We start from the raw sequence: 21,207 nt of genomic DNA, 5'->3' as shown, positions 1-21,207 counted from the left end.
AAATTATTTAAAAGTTTTAAAAATATTAGTTCCTTAAACTCTGCAACCCATTATTCAGCACTGTGAATGAATGATTGTTCAGTCTTCACGTCTTCAGCATGGACGAATATATTCTTGCATCCATGGTCTTCACTTCTTCAGTTTAGAGTTTATTGCTATATAAACTGTGCGTCAAAAGTTAAGGATATCGTTGACTACCTCCATGGATGAAAGACAAGTATTATTTTTTTATAATTTTTAAAAGAAGTGAATATAAGGCTTAAATTAAAATACCCCTAACTTTTAAGCCGCAGTTTTTAAATTGCAGACATCAGAACCACATACATTTACCTGTCCACGGTTTTAAAATTATATGTATATTCAGACGCAGAAAACACACGAACAAATCATTGTGAAATGATTGTTATTAATTCCAAAATCTTGTGACGTGTGAACAACTCACCAAGGTTTCATTGTAATCAAATGAATGGCTTACGAATGCATACGGTACAAACAAATAAACATTAATTTTTATATACACCCTGATTTCGAAATATAAATTGTTACACATAGCACTGGTAGTGTTTCTTGAATTACCATAACTACTGTGGTGACCGAATTTAAATCAAAGTTTTCGCGCTGAAATTAATTAACAGCGGCGCCAAATCACATTTGAATAATTTGAATTTGAAAAAAAAAAAAAATTCAATCACGAAAGGGAAATCGTTAAACATAGGCAACCAAATATGCATGTCGGGTTTAATATACGTAGCGCTTAGGGGTTAGTTGGCATGATTATTGAGTTAGATGGCAGCACGTAGCGCTAGGGAGTTTTTAGTTAGAGGGTGGGTTGGTTGGTTGGTAGAGAGAGAAACTGCATGGCGTAGATTCATTCTGAATGTGTTTGTGTGAGTGTAACCACGTGGTAAGCGCTAGGTTTAAATTAGTTGGTTTGGTAATTAATAAAACGGGAGGAAGCCTTTGTTTAACGACAATCAATCGTAACTTTCATAATGATACAGTTGGCCCCAACCCGCGCGGTTAATTCTTGCGGCCTTTTAATCTGAGAAATGCGGACTTCCGGTGAACGCGAAACACGTGCTGTAAATTTGTTTGATTGTTTGTAAATTCACCAATCAAGTTAGTTTTTCTTAATAGTGAGCTAGTGCAAACACAATTTAACAATCAGGATTATTTAAATACACCACTTGCTAGAAGATTTCATGAAATTCACTTAGTCAGGAAAACACCTTATTGTTTAATTACTGTAATAACCCAAACCTCCCGCCTTTTATTTGGCATTGAACAAAATTTGAAAAAGCCCGCTAAAATTTAAAATTTGACCTTGGCTGTGATCGTCTACAGAAGTGGGACCCTACATTGTGTTTTGAAAACTGGCGGGAGGCGTTCGTTCATACAAATTGGCGCACTGCGGAGCGGGAAGAGTGACGGATTTAAAAAACTTATATTTGGAAAAAAAAACTATGAAAAATAAATCCAATAAGAGCTCAAGAGACCTTGGCCAAGGGTCCCAGAAGAGCTTAAAGAATTTATTCCTCAAAGAAAAAAAAAAAACCTTTATTTTCACTCGAATCTGAGAACATAGAATAAATATTAGCAACCTTACAAGTACAACAAAAAAAGCAAAATAAAAAGTCGCGGAATTCTCAGAAAGTAAATGGATGGCAACGTTCCAGATATTATGGCAGTGTGGCCTCTACAAACAAAATGGGGGGGGGGGGGGGACGCACAGCGGGTGCAGGGCGACGGCCACACTCCCCGTGAAGGTCCACATAGTCCTACCTCACCACTTCACGTGCGTGGTCTTACGCACCCACCTGACATAGGTTGACCTTCCTGTTTCCCGCGTCCAAGTAGCTGTGTAAACTCCGAGTCCGCTAGGGCCGGAAGTCTAGCAAGACCCGCAGACACTCGCACGGAGACGCCGACGCCACCGCGTCCACGCCACACGACCCCCGAGTTAACTAGCGTTATCAAAATGAGTATTTGGATTTCAGACAAGCAATAAGCGTAATTTAATTGGCCACACTCCATCAACACTTGTTTTAAATAACAAAGAAATTGAAATGAGATTAAATTATGCACGTGTGATCAACAATCTTATGCAATAAAGAAAATGAAGTGAGAAATTATTCATGTTTTTATCAATAACTTTAAAGAACAAGAATTTTTGAAAGAGATTAAATTATTCACATTTTGGCAATGATTTTATTGAATTAAGCTACATTTACGTCGTTGACTTTTATCAAAGAGAAAAAAAAAGCTATGGATTTTATTGAAATATTTATCTGACCTTACACAAAGAAGTTACGACTGCATTAAAATGATCTGGGCAAAGTTACGTTGTTGACCGAATTAAACAAACGAACCCCCCTCCCTTCAACACATCCCCAAACAAAAGACACATAAATAAAAACACATACGAAATAAACAGAACAACACATAAAAATGCGACACATAAAATATGCAAAATAAATAAAATATAGGTAATCGTAGGTGCACATTCGATTTGAATTGTACCTTTCTTTCAATAACATTCATTTTCAAATTCATCAACAGTTTTCGGTCAACAACAAATCCCCAATGACTAATACAAAAATTCACAAAGGTTGCCCTTGAAATTCCCCGGTCAACACCCCGTACCTGCACCCTACCACTTTCTCTTTCTATTTTGAACGGCTGAATATTTGAAAAACTACATGAAATTTTCCAGCATTAGAGTTTACAACAACCGGATAATAAATCGAGGAAAAGCCATTCAAATATCTTAGATCTTATAATGTCAGCCAAATTGATGTGCCTAATTAATCCATGTTATTAACACAAAGGAAAAAAAAATCCCCCGTCCCCCAGACTCTAATATTATTAATTTTCTAATGCCGTTCTCAGCGTTAATTTTAGTTAAAGATTCGCTTGTTCAGATCATGTTTGAATTTACTTTACTCACACGTGCTCAAATTATGCAACGCAAAATAATAACTCGAAAATTGCCATCCAACTTTCCGCATAACATTCGCTAAATAAAACTGCCCTAGCTAACGTAATTCCCTGAAAGGCCCTACTAAAACGGATTGAAATTATGTTGAAAAGATTAGTACGAAAATTATCGGCCATGGCGTCATCCGGAAGTGCCGCCATTTTTGGTAGCGTCCGTTCGCGTATGTGACGCCCGCGAAGCTCACAGGTGTGGTTCCCGCGTCTCACCTACTCCGTAATCATCGAGAAGCAACGCCGCTTCTTCCACCAGCACACACGGAATCACGTGGAAAACATACCTCTCGGATCTTCAAACCAAATACGTGCTCACCACCGAAATAACCTCTCTGTGTTCGAACGTAGCAGAGAATTCTTACGTTCGCTGGTTCGTCAGGGGGGTGGAACTCCGTTAGAAGAAACCAGCACTAGAACAGGAAACAAACAGCGCACAGACATTTGAAAAAAACACAGAGAGCACCAACCTGACGTCTTACTCGAAAGAAAGACCAAGTCGAACTGGCCGCGACTTACCCTTCTCCAACACACCCTTCTGCGCACCTCCCTCTTAGTGGTTTTTGTTTCTTTCCATTTCTATCCCTTTTCTTACCAAAAGTTTGGCGCGCGGAAATTTGGTTCGAAACGGCTTACTACATTACGAATAAGCTTCTGGATGCATATACGTAAGCGTTACATTATAACACTTCTTAATTCTTCACACAAGATTGCCAATAGTTCATTTACGGCAGTTAAACAAGTTCATTATACTGCGAACTGGCGGGGATTATGGTATTTTCTTCCCTTAGGCGGTTACTATCGTTATCATGATTAATTCATCGGGGCATGCCTCACAACGCCACAGATTTATTAATTCATCGAGGCATGCCATCCAACGCTACAGATTGATTAATTAATAGAGGCATGCCCTCACAACGCTACAGATTGATAGAGGTCCGTCCTCGCGACGCTAGAGATTGATAACATCACCGAGACGCTTTTTCCTCGCAACGATTTTAAAATTTACATCACCGAGACGCTTTTTCCCTCGGAGCGATGATTGGATATTTTTGTGTTTGATTATTATGTGTTTTGTTGGAGTAACCAGTTCGCGGTATTTTAAACTCTCAAAGTAAATTGTTTTTTTTTTGAAGTAACCAATCACTTAGATCATGATATAATTTGACATAATGTAAACTCTTTGTTTGAATCATTGAAAAAGTGTGGCAATTATTAATCTCCTGTAAATTTTGTTAACTCTGCAATTTTCCACCTCATACAATATTTCTTTAATCTCACAATTTTACCTCAGTAATTTTATTTGTTGTATAATTTTAATTGAACGTAAATTTCATGTACCACGGTTATATCCTCACATAATATTTTTATTTGTACAAGTTTATTACACATCAGATTTTCTGTTTGATAAATCTTTATTGAGTTCTGCTTTGTAAATACTTTTTGATGTCCAACTTTAATCTCACATAAGAATTATGTGTTGTTTAAAATTTCACAAGATTGTATGGCGAATTTAAATGTTGTTTATTGCTCTTTGAAACTTTAACACTTGTTCAGTTGTTGTTAATATCAGAGTAATAAGAGATTGAATATTTAAGAATGGAATTGAGGTTAAATGACACAGAAAACGTAGCAGAAGCGAAGTTCGGTTCTTAGTCTAGCTGGCGAGATTTATCGTGTCACCTGTACAAGTCCATAGGTTTGGATAGATTCAGGGGCGGCCGCCGATGTTGTAAAGTTCTCGGCTTCTGCCCATAACCGAGATCCCTTGCGGGTCTGGCGACCGTAATGGCCTAGTTCGCCCAGCATGATCGTAAATGGGGTGCGTGTGGGTAGGCTTTGTGATAGACAGAATCACCGTCGTGGGGGGAGAACAGCCCCAGACCGGTAGCCCCAAACTTCGCTTATGCTACAACACCCCAGGGGTACTTTTGTTGTGCTCCTGTTAACTGCCGTAACTTTAAAAAATTAGCCGCCACATGCCCGTAATAACTTGTGTATTTGCAGCCAGTTACTTAATTCAGATTTTGCTTTGTTTTTATTAAATTTGTGATACTCAAATATTTACATTGATTCCAAACAGATGTATAGAATTTTCCGTTTGTTTGTTTTCCATATGTATAGGTCTGTCAATTCGCGAGTGTTTTCTTTCATATGTCTTAAGGTGTTTGAAATGTAATATTTCGGTGAATAAAACGCCAGGGGGGTTTTGGGAATGAAGACCGATGACGCCGTGGCCCTGCGGAGTCACCAGAAGGGCACGCTGAGTCACTGTTGCTCTTCGTTTCTTTTCATCCTAAGGAAGGATTTCGACCTCCCTAATTTTGTCTATTATTTCTTACGCTCTCAACTCACATGCAGTATATGCTCACTTGTATGAAAGAACGTCTTCCCGCCATTTTTCAAAAACAAAACAAAAAAAAACACACAACGTAGGTTCCTATTTATTAGACGATTACAGCCAAGGCCAAACTTTGAATATTTAAATTTTTCGCGCGCCTTTCAATTTTTTTTTCAAGGTCAATTTAGAGGCGGGAAGTTTGGGTTATTACACTACTATTCAAGGAATGGCGCAGAACGACTAGAATTAGGAACTAAAAAAAGCGGCACATTGATAAGCAACGTGCAAAAACACAATAAGGATCAGTCATGTATCAGTTGGTTGCCGTCGAGTGTGCGGTGAACGTCTTTGATAATAGTGAATTTTTCCAATTCAGAGCATATCGACATGGTAATGCTTTTTGGCGTGGCTGATGGAAATGCTGGGGTGGATTGCGAAGAATACCGCAAGCTGAAGAACAAATTTTGGAACGCGTCGAAGAAGAGCACTTGTCGACTTGTAGCTGAAGTTGAAGTTTCACAGTTTGTAGTGTATCATACATTAAAAGAACAAGACCTACATCCATACCACGTTCAAAAAGTACAAGCTTTGGAGCCCGCTGATTTTCGACGTCATGTAGTTTGCATTCTGTTTACGGATGAAGCAGGATTCACTCGAAATACTGTTTTCAACAGCCACAACACTCACTTTTGGTCCGATGAAAATCCATACGCTCGTCAAGAAGTACGATTTCAATGACGGTTTGCTATAAATGTGTGGGCCGGTTTAGGTATATTCATGATTTCATGAAACAGTTAGTTTATGAAAATCAACAGTGTCCAGAAACTATCGAAGAGCTTCAACGAGTGGAAGTGATAACCGCTACAGTTCGTGAAACTCTCGGAGTTTTTTTTAGGTATTCGTGAAAAATGTTGTGACCATAGTACAAGAACGTGCTAAAGCCTGTATTGCTAGCCGAGGTTAACATTTCCAACATCTATTGTAAAAAGATAGTACCTAGCATTCTAAGTTGCTCTTATTTTTGTTCTAATAAACAATGCGGAATCGTTGTGGCAAGGACTAAACATTCGTCAGAATAAAAAGTCGATCACCATGAAACATCACCAAAAATCGGTCCTTCTCAGGACCACCATTTGTTTCTACAACTAATAATCTTTCGCACTCACCTTTAACAATGAATAAATGAAAATGAATACATGAATGACCGAAAAAATCTGTTTTACTTTTAATTGAAACTGATGAAAGTGTTTACATCGTTTTTATTCAAACGTTTTTTCCATCTACTGTTTAAAAGGTAGATCAGTGGTGCATGGGGGGGTTTGCCCTATTCGACTTTTAATTTGGTTTTTCTATGCTTCCATATTATTAAAGTGTGTGATGCCGTGGTTACAATGATTGCACATATTTCGAAATCACCCTGTGCATATACACTGACCGAAAAAAACGGTCACCCTGAAATATTTCGCAAGACCACTTTTATATTTAAACTAGTGAATATATTTGTCTTTTTTTAAATTAATTTCTACATTCTATCAACAGCGACTAGTTCGTTAAATAAAATAACAATCGCTACTTAAATCTATAATTTTTAAAGCGATTTTGCGAAATGTGTCAAGGGGGTCAGTTTTTTTTGGCGGTCAGTCAAGAACAGACAGAAGATAAACGTGTTAACTATTATAACTGATTTATATATTTTAATAAACAAATAATTTATTAAGTTCTTTTGAATACCGTTCGTTCAAAATACAATAATTTACAATAAAACAAAATATACATCTACATCTACATTGAGACAAGAGCAATAGCAGATCCCAAAGCCAAAATCAACATCACATATCCAGTTGCATACACTTCTTTCAAGGTGAGGAATAACCCCATATCCCACATAAGATGTCTGATACCATTCCAGAAGTGGTAAGTCATAGGAAAAGCTAACATAAACTTCGTCCCACACAAAAGAATACTGCTAACATTGGCAGCAGCTAAATCTTCCAGATAGCAGGGAATGCTGTCAGGCAAAACTACCGCTCCTAAACCCCACATTATGGTGTACCCAGCCAAAATCATCCCTGTAGCTCTATGGGAAATCGATAACATACTAGTTAATTGTGGAGCATAGATTGTCAAGTGTGGAGACTGGGGCCTTCCTAATTTCATATTACGCTCATCATGACCCATTTCTTTCGGCGGACAAGCGGGTTGAGCCTTTAGAGTCACGGGCCGAACAAGCGATAACATGCCCACTTTTTCATTTCTCAGGAAATGATTGAGGACCTGGCGGCTACCTAACCTACAAGTTATATAATACTACCATTAGTTTTATGTATGAATGGATGTTTTCAGACTTTATAAATAAAGTATTTATTAAACAACAAGTGAAAACTGGCTGTTCATTGTCAGAATGTAGCAATTTTCTGAAAATATTTACCTGAAAAATGTCGCCATATCTTACAGATTTTGACAATAGTGAACGACAGATGTTGCCACCTCTTCTGTTATTAAAATGAAAGAGGGTTGTTTTTAGGAAGATCATGAAAAACTTTTATTAATTAGTTTACACTTGAGTCATGTTTTTAGTTTGTTTACTGTGTAATAACGTATTTGTGGAAAAAGATCGTGATGCTTCCCGGTTGTATACACTGGCAACGTCGCAATTCTTTGGAATTTAACTGTAAATTGAACGAGTTTTAGGGAACGTTATGTAACTTTTTTTAAAATTAGAGTTAAAAGATGTCTATTGCTACATGATATTTTATGTTTGTAATTTGTAAATCGTTGCTAAACCCCTTAAAATTTTCCTTGTACTGACATTTCACAACGAACCAATCAGAAAGTTTATTTCGAATAGAAGCTTGTTTTGTAATCGAGCAAGCGTCGCGTCGGTCTGTGACGGCGTCCTTTAAGTGTAAACAATATTAAAATTCATTTTTACAGTTAAAAGTGTCATATATTTTACGCGAAAAGGAATTCATTTAAAGGTAGATTAACAAAGAACTATTTTGTTTAACGTCAATAACGTTCTCAACCTGTGAAAATTTTTGGCGCGTGGTATCTAACCTTACACTTTTGTTTCCTTTAGATATAAAAATGGTACTTAATAAGTCGAAAGGAGCTGCCAAAAATCAAGTTCCAGTAAAAACCGAAACGTCTGAGACATCAGCGTCGTCGAAAGTAAAAGGAACAACCTCAAAAAGCCCTGGACGATCAAATAGCCCTGGAAGGACAAGAAGTCCAGCAAGGACCAGAAGTCCAGCCAGAACAAGAAGTCCGTCAAGAAAGAGCCCGTCAAGAACCAAAAAAGACGTCTCCCCGCCTCCTTTGCGATCGTCTACGCCCAAAATTGCAGTGCCCAAAGCTCGTAGTCCTATCAGGAAAAGTCCTAGTAGGAAATCCCCAACGAGAGCAACTAAAATTACAAAAAGTGCGGAAACTTATTTCACTGAACGAGTACAGAGGCCAAGAAGAACTCGATTAGATATTGAATCAGATTCTGATACTCCTGATGGAGAATTACTGGGGTTATCTGAAAAACCACAAGCTGCGGTTAAAGGGCGGGCCCGGCGACTGGAAATTCAAGTGGAGAAGGTATGTTGATGTAAACGTTGATAGATGCTTGAATCAGTTATTTCAGATGAAACTTGCTTCTTCCGAGACAGTTGAACCAAGAACATTTAATCTGATCAAGCGCGTAACTAAGAGCGTTACTCAGAATTCACAAAATCGTGAAGTTGAAAGAGTTGTGCATTTAAAGCATTTTGATAATGTGGCCCAAAAATTGGGGGAATTTTCTGATGAAGATGAAACTGTTGAGTTTAGAAAGTCAGTGTCTGTTGAGAGAGGTGGTGAATTTAAACAGATCACTGAATTTGGAGGTCCATGGGGTGCCTTATTTTATACTATTGTAGCTCCTGTTAGCGCTATTGCTCTTTACGCAGTTTGTAATGAGAACCAGTGCTCGTTTGTTAAAGTTCCGGATTATAGGAAGTATTTATTGCCATCAACTTATTTTGATTTGTTTTCAATATTGGGTTTTATTGGTTATGTTGTACTTTTGGCTCTCCTTTCTGTTATACCTTTTGGTGGTAAACAATTGTCAGGAATGCCTACAAAGCAGGGAAAGTTTACTTATGTTATGAATGGACTTTTCTCGTGTTTTGTTATAACAACCATTGCAGTACTATTGAAATTGAGAAGTATATCAATAAGTGAATTTATTGTTAAACATTTGTTTCATCTGTTAATTGCATCTATGTTGTTTGGGGTATTACTTTCTATATATGCATACATACGAAGTTTTTATGTGTCTTTCATATCACTTAATGCACACGTTGTTGGCAGAAATAAAATATATGGATTTTTTATGGGCAGGGAACTGAATCCGCGAGCATTTGGTTTACTGGATTTAAAAATGTATTCGTTACGATTGGCCTTCATAGGAGCAATACTTCTGGATTTTGCATATTTGTATAGAAGCGTAAATTGGACATCATTCTCTCCAAATGCTTTTGATTTAAAGTCATTGAATATCAACGTAACGTTGTTTGTTCTTGTATTTTTACACACAGTTTACTATTTGGACGTTTTAATTCATGAACCTGCATTTGTAACTTCTTTTGAGATCCAGTATGAAGGTTTTGGGTACATGTCAGGACTTGGTTATCTGATTTATCCCTTTTTTATGTCTGCTGTTACAAAATACGTATCTGATTACAACATCAATCTACCTATTTGGAGATTGATTTTAATTTCTGTTGTGTTTATTTTCGGATATATAATATTTAGAGGAAGTAACAATCAAAAAGACGCTTTCAGAAAAAATCCGTATAACCCTGCTTTATCACGTAAGTATACCAAAAAAAAGCAGCAGGTGTTTTATGTTTATATGAATAATTTTAGATCTGGAAACTATACCAACAACCAAAGGGAAAAAACTGATTTGTTCTGGATTTTGGGGTGTTGTGCGCCACCCCAATTACGTGGGCGATATTTTAATGAACCTCTGTTTTATACCTTTTGCACCTGATGTACCACCAGTCATATGCTCGATTTTAATTACGCTATTTCTTATTCATCGTTCAGTCAGAGATAACGTAAGATGCAAAGAAAAATACGGAGCGGCGTGGGACAGGTACTGCAACAAAGTAAAATACGTACTGTTACCAAAAGTTTATTAGCTTCTGTATTAGTTTTACATGTGCTCTGGAATGTTTTATGTATATAACATTTTTTCTGTTAATCTAATATTTGCCTGATCAAAGTTGTGTTCAGAACTTTTTTTATTTAATGATGCTTATGACGTTTGCTTTTATCACAATTTATATGATTTTATTAAGGTGTGGCTACATAAAAAGCACCTTTTTCTCTGAACACCCATAATTGGGAGTATTTTTAATCTCGAAAGAAATAAAGTCTCAAGTGATGCATGGTCTAATCAGAATTTTGTGTGTAATATTTACGCATCGTTTTTATGGACGATAAGAATTTTTTTGGTAATATTGTTTGGAAAAGCTGGTAAGCAAATAGTTCTTGTTTTCCATAAAAATATCTGAGTGGAAAAGAAATTGAAAATTTCATAAATCGCATCACCTTAAATGTAAGTTACTGGGTAGTTTTACGTAGTTATTTTAGTTTTGTCCTTCAGTGTGTGAGTTTTTTTTAATATGCGCCATACTGTTGTAAAAGTTGGTTAATATCAATGACAATTAAAGTACAAACTTGTGTCAAGACATCATACCAAATTTTATTATAGTCATAGTATACATTTTGCTCTCTGCCTTTATAGCGTCCGCATATTATTGTTTTCAGCACGATATTGTGATCTCGTAATTACTTTGTGCAATGTACCTTTTGAAAAGCTTATTTGAAGGAGAAAAATTTTACAGTTTATATCATGCAGTTTTATTAATGTATTAATTTATATATAATTTAAATTGATTGCAGACAATCTATTAAATTCATCCTCTTTTTTTTTTAATAGGCTTGAAAAAGTAAAACCAAAAATTTTAAGAAAATTGTATTTTTATATTGAAATAATATTTGTATCAAGTGTCTTTTAATACAGATTTATATAATATCCGCATGACATGTATTTACAGAAAGTTTAAGATGATTTATGATAGATTGTTTTAGAATAAATTTTGTAAAAAATAATGCAGACTAGTTTTTACCTCATTCCCCATCAAAATTTTTGATGTTGATAATAATCAGATAAATTTTAGTCAGCATTTTACTCTCTAGACGAATCCTCCAATTACAGTTTGATGACAATCAGTGTAGTAGTTCTGGATTCGGACAGAGGGAAAACAGGGTCCTACCTTTTCCTATTCTAGAAGCGATGAAATGTTGAAAAAACATGGAAGTAGCCATTCGTCATATACATCGTATTACAATACTTCCCTAACTTAAGCTTGGTAAAACTTTTTACAAAATATATAGGTAGCTCCGAAAAATTCAGAATGGATTTTTAAGACTTAACATGGTATGTTTTGTAACATTATAATGTGTTACCCCAAATATTCCGTCAAAATCAGACACGTGAACTGTGATCGTCAACCAAGGTGAGACTCTATGTTGTTTTTTTTTTTATGGCGGAATGCGTTCAAATACAAAGTGATAAACCCCAAGGTTGGAAAAGCGCGTCTAAATCAAACACAAAATGTGGTGTAATAACCCAAACCTCCCGCCTTTTATTTGGCATTGAACAAAATTTGAAAAAGCCCGCTAAAATTTAAAATTTGACCTTGGCTGTGATCGTCTACAAAAGTGGGACCCTACATTGTGTTTTGAAAACTGGCGGGAGGCGTTCGTTCATACAAATTGGCGCACTGCGGAGCGGGAAGAGTGACGGATTTAAAAAAACTTATATGTATTTGGAAAAAAAAACTATGAAAAATAAATCCAATAAGAGCTCAAGAGACCTTGGCCAAGGGCCCCAGAAGAGCTTAAAGAATTTATTCCTCAGAGAAAAAAAAACCTTTATTTTCACTCGAACCTGAGAACATAGAATAAATATTAGCAACCTTACAAGTACAACAAAAAAAGCAAAATAAAAAGTCGCGGAATTCTCAGAAAGTAAATGGGTGGCAACGTCCCAGATATTACGGTAGTGTGGCCTCTACAAACAAAATGGGGGCGCGCAGCGAGCGCAGGGCGAAGGCCACACACCCCGTGAAGGTCCACATAGTCCTACCTCACCACTTCACGCGCGTGGTCTTACGCACCCACCTGACATAGGTTGACCTTCCTGTTTCCCGCGTACAAGGTAATTCGGTAAAACTCCGAGTCCGCTAGGGCCGGAAGTCTAGCAAGACCCGCAGACACTCGCACGGAGACGCCGACGCCACCGCGTCCACGCCACACGACCCCCGAGTTAACTAGCGTTATCAAAATGAGTATTTGGATTTCAGACAAGCAATAAGCGTAATTTAATTGGCCACACTCCATCAACACTTGTTTTAAATAACAAAGAAATTTAAATGAGATTAAATTATGCACGTGTGATCAACAATCTTATGCAATAAAGAAAATGAAGTGAGAAATTATTCATGTTTTTATCAATAACTTTAAAGAACAAGAATTTTGAAAGAGATTAAATTATTCACATTTTGGCAATGATTTTAATGAAATATTTATCTGACATTAAACAACGAAGTTACGACTGCATTAAAATGATCTGGGCAAAGTTACGTTGTTGACCGAATTAAACAAACAAACCCCCCTCCCTTCAACACATCCCCAAACAAAAGACACATAAATAAAAACACATACGAAATAAACAGAACAACACATAAAAATGCGACACATAAAATATGCAAAATAAATAAAATATAGGTAATCGTAGGTGCACATTCGATTTGAATTGTACCTTTCTTTCAATAACATTCATTTTCAAATTCATCAACAGTTTTCGGTCAACAACAAATCCCCAATGACTAATACAAAAATTCACAAAGGTTGCCCTTGAAATTCCCCGGTCAACACCCCGTACCTGCACCCTACCACTTTCTCTTTCTATTTTGAACGGCTGAATATTTGAAAAACTACATGAAATTTTCCAGCATTAGAGTTTACAACAACCGGATAATAAATCGAGGAAAAGCCATTCAAATATCTTAGATCTTATAATGTCAGCCAAATTGATGTGCCTAATTAATTGATGTTACTAACACAAAGAAATCCCCCGTCCCCCAGACTCTGACATTATTAATTTTCGAATGCCGTTCTCAGCGTTAATTTTTGTTAAAGATTCATTTGTTCAGATTACGTTTGAATTTACTTTACTCACACGTGCTGAAATTATGCAACCCAAAATAATACCTCGAAAATTGCCACCCAACTTTCCGCATAACATTCGCTAAATAAAACTGCCCTAGCTAACGTAATTCCCTGAAAGGCCCTACTAAAACGGATTGAAATTATGTTGAAAAGATTAGTACGAAAATTATCGGCCATGGCGTCATCCGGAAGTGCCGCCATTTTTGGTAGCGTCCGTTCGCGTATGTGACACCCGCGAAGCTCACAGGTGTGGTTCCCGCGTCTCACCTACTCCGTAACCATCGAGAAGCAACGCCGCTTCTTCCACCAGCACACACGGAATCACGTGGAAGATATACCTCTTGGATCTCCAAACCAAACACGTGTTCACCACCGAAATAAGGCCTCTCTCTGTTCGAAATGGAGCAGAGAAATCTTACGTTCGCTGGTTCGTCAGGGGGATGGAACTCCGTGGACAGGAATCACCACTGAAAACGGAAACAAAACGCACAGACACTTGGGAAACGCAGAGAGCACCAACTTGACGTCTTACTCGAAAGAAAGACCAAGTCAATATGGCCGCAACTCACCCTGCTCAAACACACCCTTCTGCGCATCTCCCTCTTAGTGATTTTCGTTTCTTTCCATTCCCATCCCTTTTCTTACCAAAAGTTTGGCGCGCGGGAATTTGGTTCGAAACGGCTTACTACAGTGGATGTCAAAAATCATTTATTCCTCCATTCTGGAGAGGTAACAACAATGATTGCGAAACAAACCGACCTTTAAGTAGGAAGATTTATTTCCCAACGGAAAAATCCTCTCCAGTTTTCAACAATGACGTTAAATGTTATGCATCAATGTAAATATTTGAAAATCACAATTCCAAACACCAAGAAAAATAGAAAACTGAATCAAAGGAATTGGATATTCACAAGTTATTACCAGAGAAATATAGGGACTCCTCTTTATTTCTCTGATTATTACAAATATATGGCGACAAATTTAAATAATGAACAAAACCAAAGTCTATATCGGGAGTCTAAATCATGGATCACGGTTACTCTTCTCTTTAGATTTACGCTATTGTGAGATTTTCGGGTTACAACACATACCCACCCTCACAGTGTAAGACTGTTACATACTTGTCCGTATCATCCACTTCCTCATGGACTGTCGACAACCCAGACGGCCCATTCGTTCCATGAGGTCGTAGGTACCCCACGCGAATAAACTTACAAGGATTTGCGAGACAAACTCGAGTTTAATGTTAACATATTATCGCGGTGACATTTTCTTTGTGGTCGCATTAATCTGAAATTTGTGCTCCTCAAGTTCTAACGATGATTAAATAAATTACTGGACTGTCAAGCTAACAAATTTCTGTTATGCCACACTGTATCAAGTAATTTAAACAAGAAATAAGTTACATGAAGTTAAATTATGGCACACTTTTTGTCAACAATTTCAAGCAACAAATAATTTACATGATTATTTAAAGTAATCGTTCACCGATTAGGTACCTCGTAGACCGAAATCCCCCCATCACATAGAAACAAAAAACCGTCGCGAATAAATGTTCAATACAATCTGCAAAAATATTAAACCTGCAAGAGAATAATTAGATCTGAAATAAACTATTAAACCTGTAAGAAAATATTAAAGCCCTCCCGTCTTTGGAATCCACGTGGGTATGATATTAATCGCTAGTTTTCAAGGTCCTTTTTCTCCAATTTCTCCTATTAATTGTTTTGATGTAGGTAATTTAGAGTAAAGTCGGTGGAATTTTGTTCGTTGTTTTTTTTTTCCAGGGAATTTTAGCTAGAAGTCTATTTTTTGAATTTTATTTGTAGCATTTTGTTACTTGTACCACTAGAAAGTATTTATTCTCATAAATGGGATCTCTTCCTCCAGAAATTTTTATATTATACTCTCATGTCCTAGTTATTTAGGCACTTGCATTTAAAAATACTGTTACGAAATCAACCCATACGCCGCCCCGGTACGACGCCTATGGGTTTTCTTAAGGGCTTTCAAGTATGTATGACGATTATGGGTGATTCATCATCGGTGACGGCGACTGGATGGCGTTTGCATAAAGAAAAGCGGGTTGCCAGAAGTCTCTATGACGGGTTCCAGAAAAACCTTGAAGCGGCGTTCGCGAACCATTCAGAGGAACATAAGATTATTTAAATAGTGACCACTGACGGAAGCAAGTTAGTGGAGTCCAGTCAATGAGTGAACAGAGTCTAGTCAAGGCCATTCCCGTCGAGTCTGAATTATTCTGTATATAATCGCTGTCTAGTTTGTCGTGTAGTTTTGTATTACTGTGAAATTTGTTGAGTTTTACCTACACCGAGTTTAATTACCGATCATCGTAACAATACGTTTCATCATTTTATGATGCAACTTAATAGACGTTCACTTGGACGATATTAGAGGAAATTTTTTCCCTTACTTCTTTCGCTTCTGCAAAATGAAGAGTAGAATCATAATTGCAGAAAAAAAAATACAACTGGACACATTCACTGAAAATATTAGGACGGACAAAAGGATATCTTTCGAAACGAAAAAAACTTTTGTTATCAATAGAGTCTTCAAAACCCAAAAATTATTGCTACTAAGCCATTAAACCGCTGAAACTCTGAAAACACAAAAGAAGATCTCACTGATGTAATATTAAAACATAGTGAATCGTTAAAATTAAAAACCAGAGAATGTGTTGGCAGGGATCAGACTATACGGGACAAAATACGATAATGGGCAAAAACGTGTTCCTACCACATTTATCTGTGTTTTCTTTTAATTTTTTCTTAAATATTGAATTTATCATAAACAATGACTTTATAATTATTTATTAGATATCACACAGTTCACTAAGTGGTACACAGTTGTGGTTTTCCATAAAACTTTTAACAAATGTAACGCCGGTCCCCTGTCCCCAGGCGATATTTACAAAATGCTTCGTATTGTGGGCAACTGCTGCATTCATGTTATTTACGTATAATTTATTTTTGTAAACTCAATACCGTGAAAATTTATTTAAACATGATTAAAAGTCTTTTAATTGCTTTATTGTTGCACAAAAAAAATAAATAAATGTGTACCTAAAAATGCATCATTTAAGATTTGGTAAGCATTTATGGATATTGTTATCATTGTTTTTAACTAAAGAAGCTGTGACTGCTTCTGACAAGTTGACAAAGTGAGTGAAAAAAATGGCCAAACAGGTAAGTTATCTGTTGTTGTAGTTTTCACGTTTTATTTACATCATTTATTCGTAATTTGGAAAAATATGTTTTCCAAAGTAACGACGGTCCCCACTGATATAAATGGTATTTTCAATTTTATAGCGTAAGTATTATGTTTGTCCAATAAAGCATTGAAAACAATTTGTTTAAATGGTTATGTGCTAAATTTCAGATTATTGCGAATTACAAAATATATATATTAAACGTATTTTGTAACGACGGTCCCCTGTAACGCCGGTCCCCTTATTTTTACTTTTACCGATAAATTCTTATCTATAGTGGCTAACGGCCATATTACACACCTCAAAAAAACTAACGCAACACGTTAATTTTGCGAATTTACTATAAGAGATGTGCCTGTAGGCGACTCTAGCGTTTATAGTGAAGTAAAATAAAGAGAAAACAAGCAAAAACAAAATTTACTACCAGAATTTGGCTTTCATCTTAGCCATTAAATGTTAATAACAATTCAACACAAACAAAAGTCAAATTAATACGAAGTATTTCCATCTCTAGCTCTAATAACAGCCTGCATTAGTCGAGGCATACTCTCGATTAAACCCCTAATGTACTCTTACGGAAGATATTCCCATTCTTGCACGATGGTATTCTACATGGCATTAAGATCTCCAAGAATCAATCTTCGCTCTTTTATCCTCAGTTTCACATAGTCCCATACATGTTCAATGGGGTTCCTGTCGGGAGTCCTGGCTGGCCATGCTAGAAGCGGAATTTCAACCTCTTCTAAATATCGTTGCACAGTGTGGGCTGTATGAGGCCGCGCATTATCGTGCATATACATATGTAAAATTTAGCCCAATCTAGGCTCCATAGAGCATAACATGAGATTCCAAAACATCGGTAATATACCGTGTAGTTGTTAAACGAGCCCCTGGTAGCGCCACCAATTCAGTATGTCCGGTGTAGGAAATGCCACCCCAAAACATTATAGAGCTTCCTCCAAAATTCACTTGTGGAAGAATATTGATAGGCAAATATCGCTTGCCAGGTCGTCTGTACATCGGCATACGGCGATCTGAGAAATACAGGCAAAAACGAGATTCGTCTGCAAACAGTATATTGCTCCAATCCTCGACATTCCAATGCTGATGATTTAGCGCAAATTTTAAACGCGTTACCTTGGGTGCTCTGGTGAGCAAGGGTGCTTTGACAGGTACTTTTGGACGCATACCAACTTCTCGCAAACGATTTCGTACCGTTTGAGTACTCAGCACCACATCGCGGGCAGCTAAAATCTCTTTTTGGAGCATTTTTGCTGTGCAGTGTCGCGACCTGAGTACTGTTAAGCGCAAAAATCGGTCGTCTCGTTGTGATGTTTTCCGTTTACGACCTTGTCCTAGTCTTCTATTCATGCTTCCAGTAGTATGGTACTTTTGCATTAGTTTAGAAATGGTCGAACGATCAACGCCCAACAGATTGGCCACATAGCGTTGGGTCTAACCATCTTCAATCAAAGCTACAGCCAGAATGACCGCTTCTTCGATAAATTACGCGTAATGCGATTATGAACATTCATTATAAGCGAAAATGGCGTTTTCACTTCAAACATTTCACAAACATGTGATTTAGAATTGGATATAAGGGTACCATGATAAGATACTTTCTTTCTTTTAATAGATCCACCAGTTACAAATGATAAGGAACTTTTTTTTTGCGTAGATGAAACAAAATTCGTTTTACCTTAGTTGTTAGATATCATCTGGAGCTTTCATTATGAATCTGATCTGTAATAAATGTTCTCGACTGTTGGCTAATATCTTATAAACGCTTGTTTTAAAAGTAAGTGGCTTGTGTTTCGAATGCGCCTCGGTGTTTTATGTTGTTGTTAACGTAAGTGTGCTTCTCAACATAGAATAAGGTTCTCATTTATCTGACATTCATCACAAAGTTCTACAAACTGCTATGAGAACAGTTTACCAAAAAAATCCTTTTTGCGTAGTCTCTAATCCATAAAAGCTTTGTAAGTCTGTTTTTGTGATTAGCTACTGAAGCGTTGAGTAATCAAAATGTAGCTGTCCGATTAGTTGTGAAGTGTTGAGTAATGAAATTCGGGTTATTGAAAAGCATCTACGAAAAAACTGGAGGGTTCTGTGAACTCTTTGAAATAAACCTTGGTTTTACAGGAAAATTGACCTCTATCTTTGCCTCTTCTACACCACTGGCAAATAAATGGTAGGTGTAAAAAAATATAATTAATTTACGTTTGTAAAATCATAGCGGTCATAAAATGACAAAATTCCTTTCTTGTCGTACCAAAAATGTCGAATGTATTTTTTTATTCCTGATAAAACAAAATGGGAAATATGGTGAAATAATTTGAATTTAATTTTGGGAACATAAAAAGTGTCTGTTTATTAGCTCGTAGGATTGCTTGGACAAAATGGTGAAACGCTGGTAGGTAAAAATTTTGTGATGGAAAATCAGACTATCTTATGCTTTTTTGAACGTCTGGAATTTTTATGGAGAAATTGAAAGCAGCAATGCCCATTGACTTCTTCGAGGCCTCTTTGAACTCATGCTTACGAAATTGGCAGTCAGTTAAGTCTATCTTTGTGGTCTGTGGAAGTAATGTTTTTTCCTAATTCTGTTTTGGAGGGCTAAGTAACGTATGTCACGAAAGTTTTGGGACAAATTTGAAAACAAAATCTAGCAAGAACAGAATTTATTTATTTAATTGGTTTAGTGTACCATTTCCGGGGCTGAAGTGATGCAGAGAGTGTGAGGGGTGAATCTCTAGATGATAACGTACACAGAAAAACAAAAACTGCAAAATTTTATAAATCAGTACCAGTGGCAAAATAATATTTTCACCAGATCTAGCCTCTTGCATTGTGCAAGACTGGGTTGGAGGTAGAAAATACCATTTGTATTGGAAGAAGACAATCCCTCAAATATACGTCAATAACGACCAACTGAAATTTTTGGAGTTCGTTGAGTGCTCGATAAAGGGTGGAAAACCAAAAAGAAAACAAATCTTCAAAGAATAAATTCCCAGGATCCGCAAGATTCATCTGAACACGATTCAAAACTGAATGCGATGCACTAGGACACATTTGGGTGTCATTGAAGATAATAGATCTTTAAGTTAAGTATCTATCTAATTTATCAATTTGAAAGGCACCAGCCCCAAAATGCTAACTGCAGTTCCCTTTTGGGTGGCAACACTGATACGTTGCTTTAGGAATGATTTTGCCAGCGGTAATCCGTATGTTACAATTAACAGGCACGCATAGTCACTTCAGGAACCCATTCTATTCTTGATAAAATATTTTGTTTTGAAATTTGTCCAAAACCTTCATGACACACATTAATTGCCAACTACCTCGTCTGTTGACAACAATTTTCCGACGAAGTTTGGTTGTTCTTTATTTTTTTTTGAAGTAACCACTCGCAAAATGCAATGCGACGGGGTAAATCTTCCGGTTTTAATGCCTGGACGCGCTGGTACGTATGAGGTTCAGTGTTCGCCAGACAACAAACTTCTACCCCTCCTACCCGATAAGCCAATCTTCGGTCAATAAGATCTGTATTGTCTTTTACTAGGTCTAAAACATCCGGTTCAACATGCAGAATAGCCTGTGTTTTGTCACGACCACGGTTTATGGTGCGTGGACGACATTCTCTATTTTTTCGAAGACGCTGAACGGTGGCACTAAATGTTTTATGATCTGGCATATTTTATTAGGGAATGCTTCACTGGACAGACGTTGAGTCTCATGTGAATTTCCATACGCTCGTCCATACACTAATACCAAGTCGGTCATCTCATTATTTGAATATGCTGCCATTTTTTCTACCTATATGTATTTTCAAAACATTAATTGAACGTGTCATGATTATTGCTAAACAATCAGCGTTCCAGTTTTTCCCCATTTGATTTATAGTGTAGCTATGATGAATGTTATTTAACAACTGATAAGATACCTACCTTTGCAGTCAGTAGTGCATAACTAATTTTGATCGAACTCTCAATCAATTTTATCTCGAAAACGGAAAGGCTTTTATTAAAACTTTTTCTTGTTACTGCTATCTACTTTCTGAAACCAGTTTCCGATTTTTTTGTACGTTTATTTCAAAAACATCCTGTATAACTCAGGGGCGGCTGGTGCCAGGGGTTTCACTTATATACAATGTATCAAAACTTACATCCACTTACATCTAAAAATGTTGTATCTTGGATATATGATATGTTGCTAATGAAGTGTTGATAAAAGCCAGAGACGGAGATCAAATCATGCCTGATTTAGACGTTTTGTTTACACTATTGCCATGGAAACCGTGCGTCCAGTAGCGATATTGGATTGGAATCGGGTCCAGTTCGGACCGTGCCAAGCAGCAGTAACTCAATTTCGGGTT

The 21,207-nt window shown here is 36.9% G+C and overlaps 2 protein-coding genes across 2 annotated transcripts; one reads left to right on the top strand and one right to left on the bottom strand.

The window, feature by feature from the left end:
- Positions 1-6,996: 6,996 nt before the first annotated feature.
- LOC135126744 (succinate dehydrogenase cytochrome b560 subunit, mitochondrial-like) lies at positions 6,997-7,876 on the bottom strand. The gene is made up of 2 exons (XM_064052864.1): positions 7,758-7,876; positions 6,997-7,619 (listed from the first exon to the last, which is right to left on the bottom strand). Exons 1-2 carry the CDS (start codon positions 7,772-7,774, stop codon positions 7,112-7,114), a joined length of 525 nt encoding a protein of 174 aa, XP_063908934.1. The 5' UTR covers positions 7,775-7,876; the 3' UTR covers positions 6,997-7,111.
- Positions 7,877-8,115: 239 nt separating this feature from the next.
- Positions 8,116-11,382, top strand: LOC135126743 (uncharacterized). The gene is made up of 4 exons (XM_064052863.1): positions 8,116-8,307; positions 8,409-8,914; positions 8,961-10,170; positions 10,226-11,382. The coding sequence occupies exons 2-4, from the start codon at positions 8,417-8,419 to the stop codon at positions 10,501-10,503; spliced, it is 1,986 nt and encodes a 661-aa protein (XP_063908933.1). The 5' UTR covers positions 8,116-8,307; positions 8,409-8,416; the 3' UTR covers positions 10,504-11,382.
- Positions 11,383-21,207: the final 9,825 nt, after the last annotated feature.

This window comes from Zophobas morio, unplaced genomic scaffold (genome assembly GCF_036711695.1).
Source record: "Zophobas morio isolate AGI-343-1 ecotype UQ-CSIRO unplaced genomic scaffold, CSIRO_AGI_Zmor_V1 ptg000011l, whole genome shotgun sequence".
In the NCBI taxonomy this organism is placed as follows: domain Eukaryota; kingdom Metazoa; phylum Arthropoda; class Insecta; order Coleoptera; family Tenebrionidae; genus Zophobas; species Zophobas morio.
This window is presented reverse-complemented; position numbering and strand designations above follow the sequence as displayed.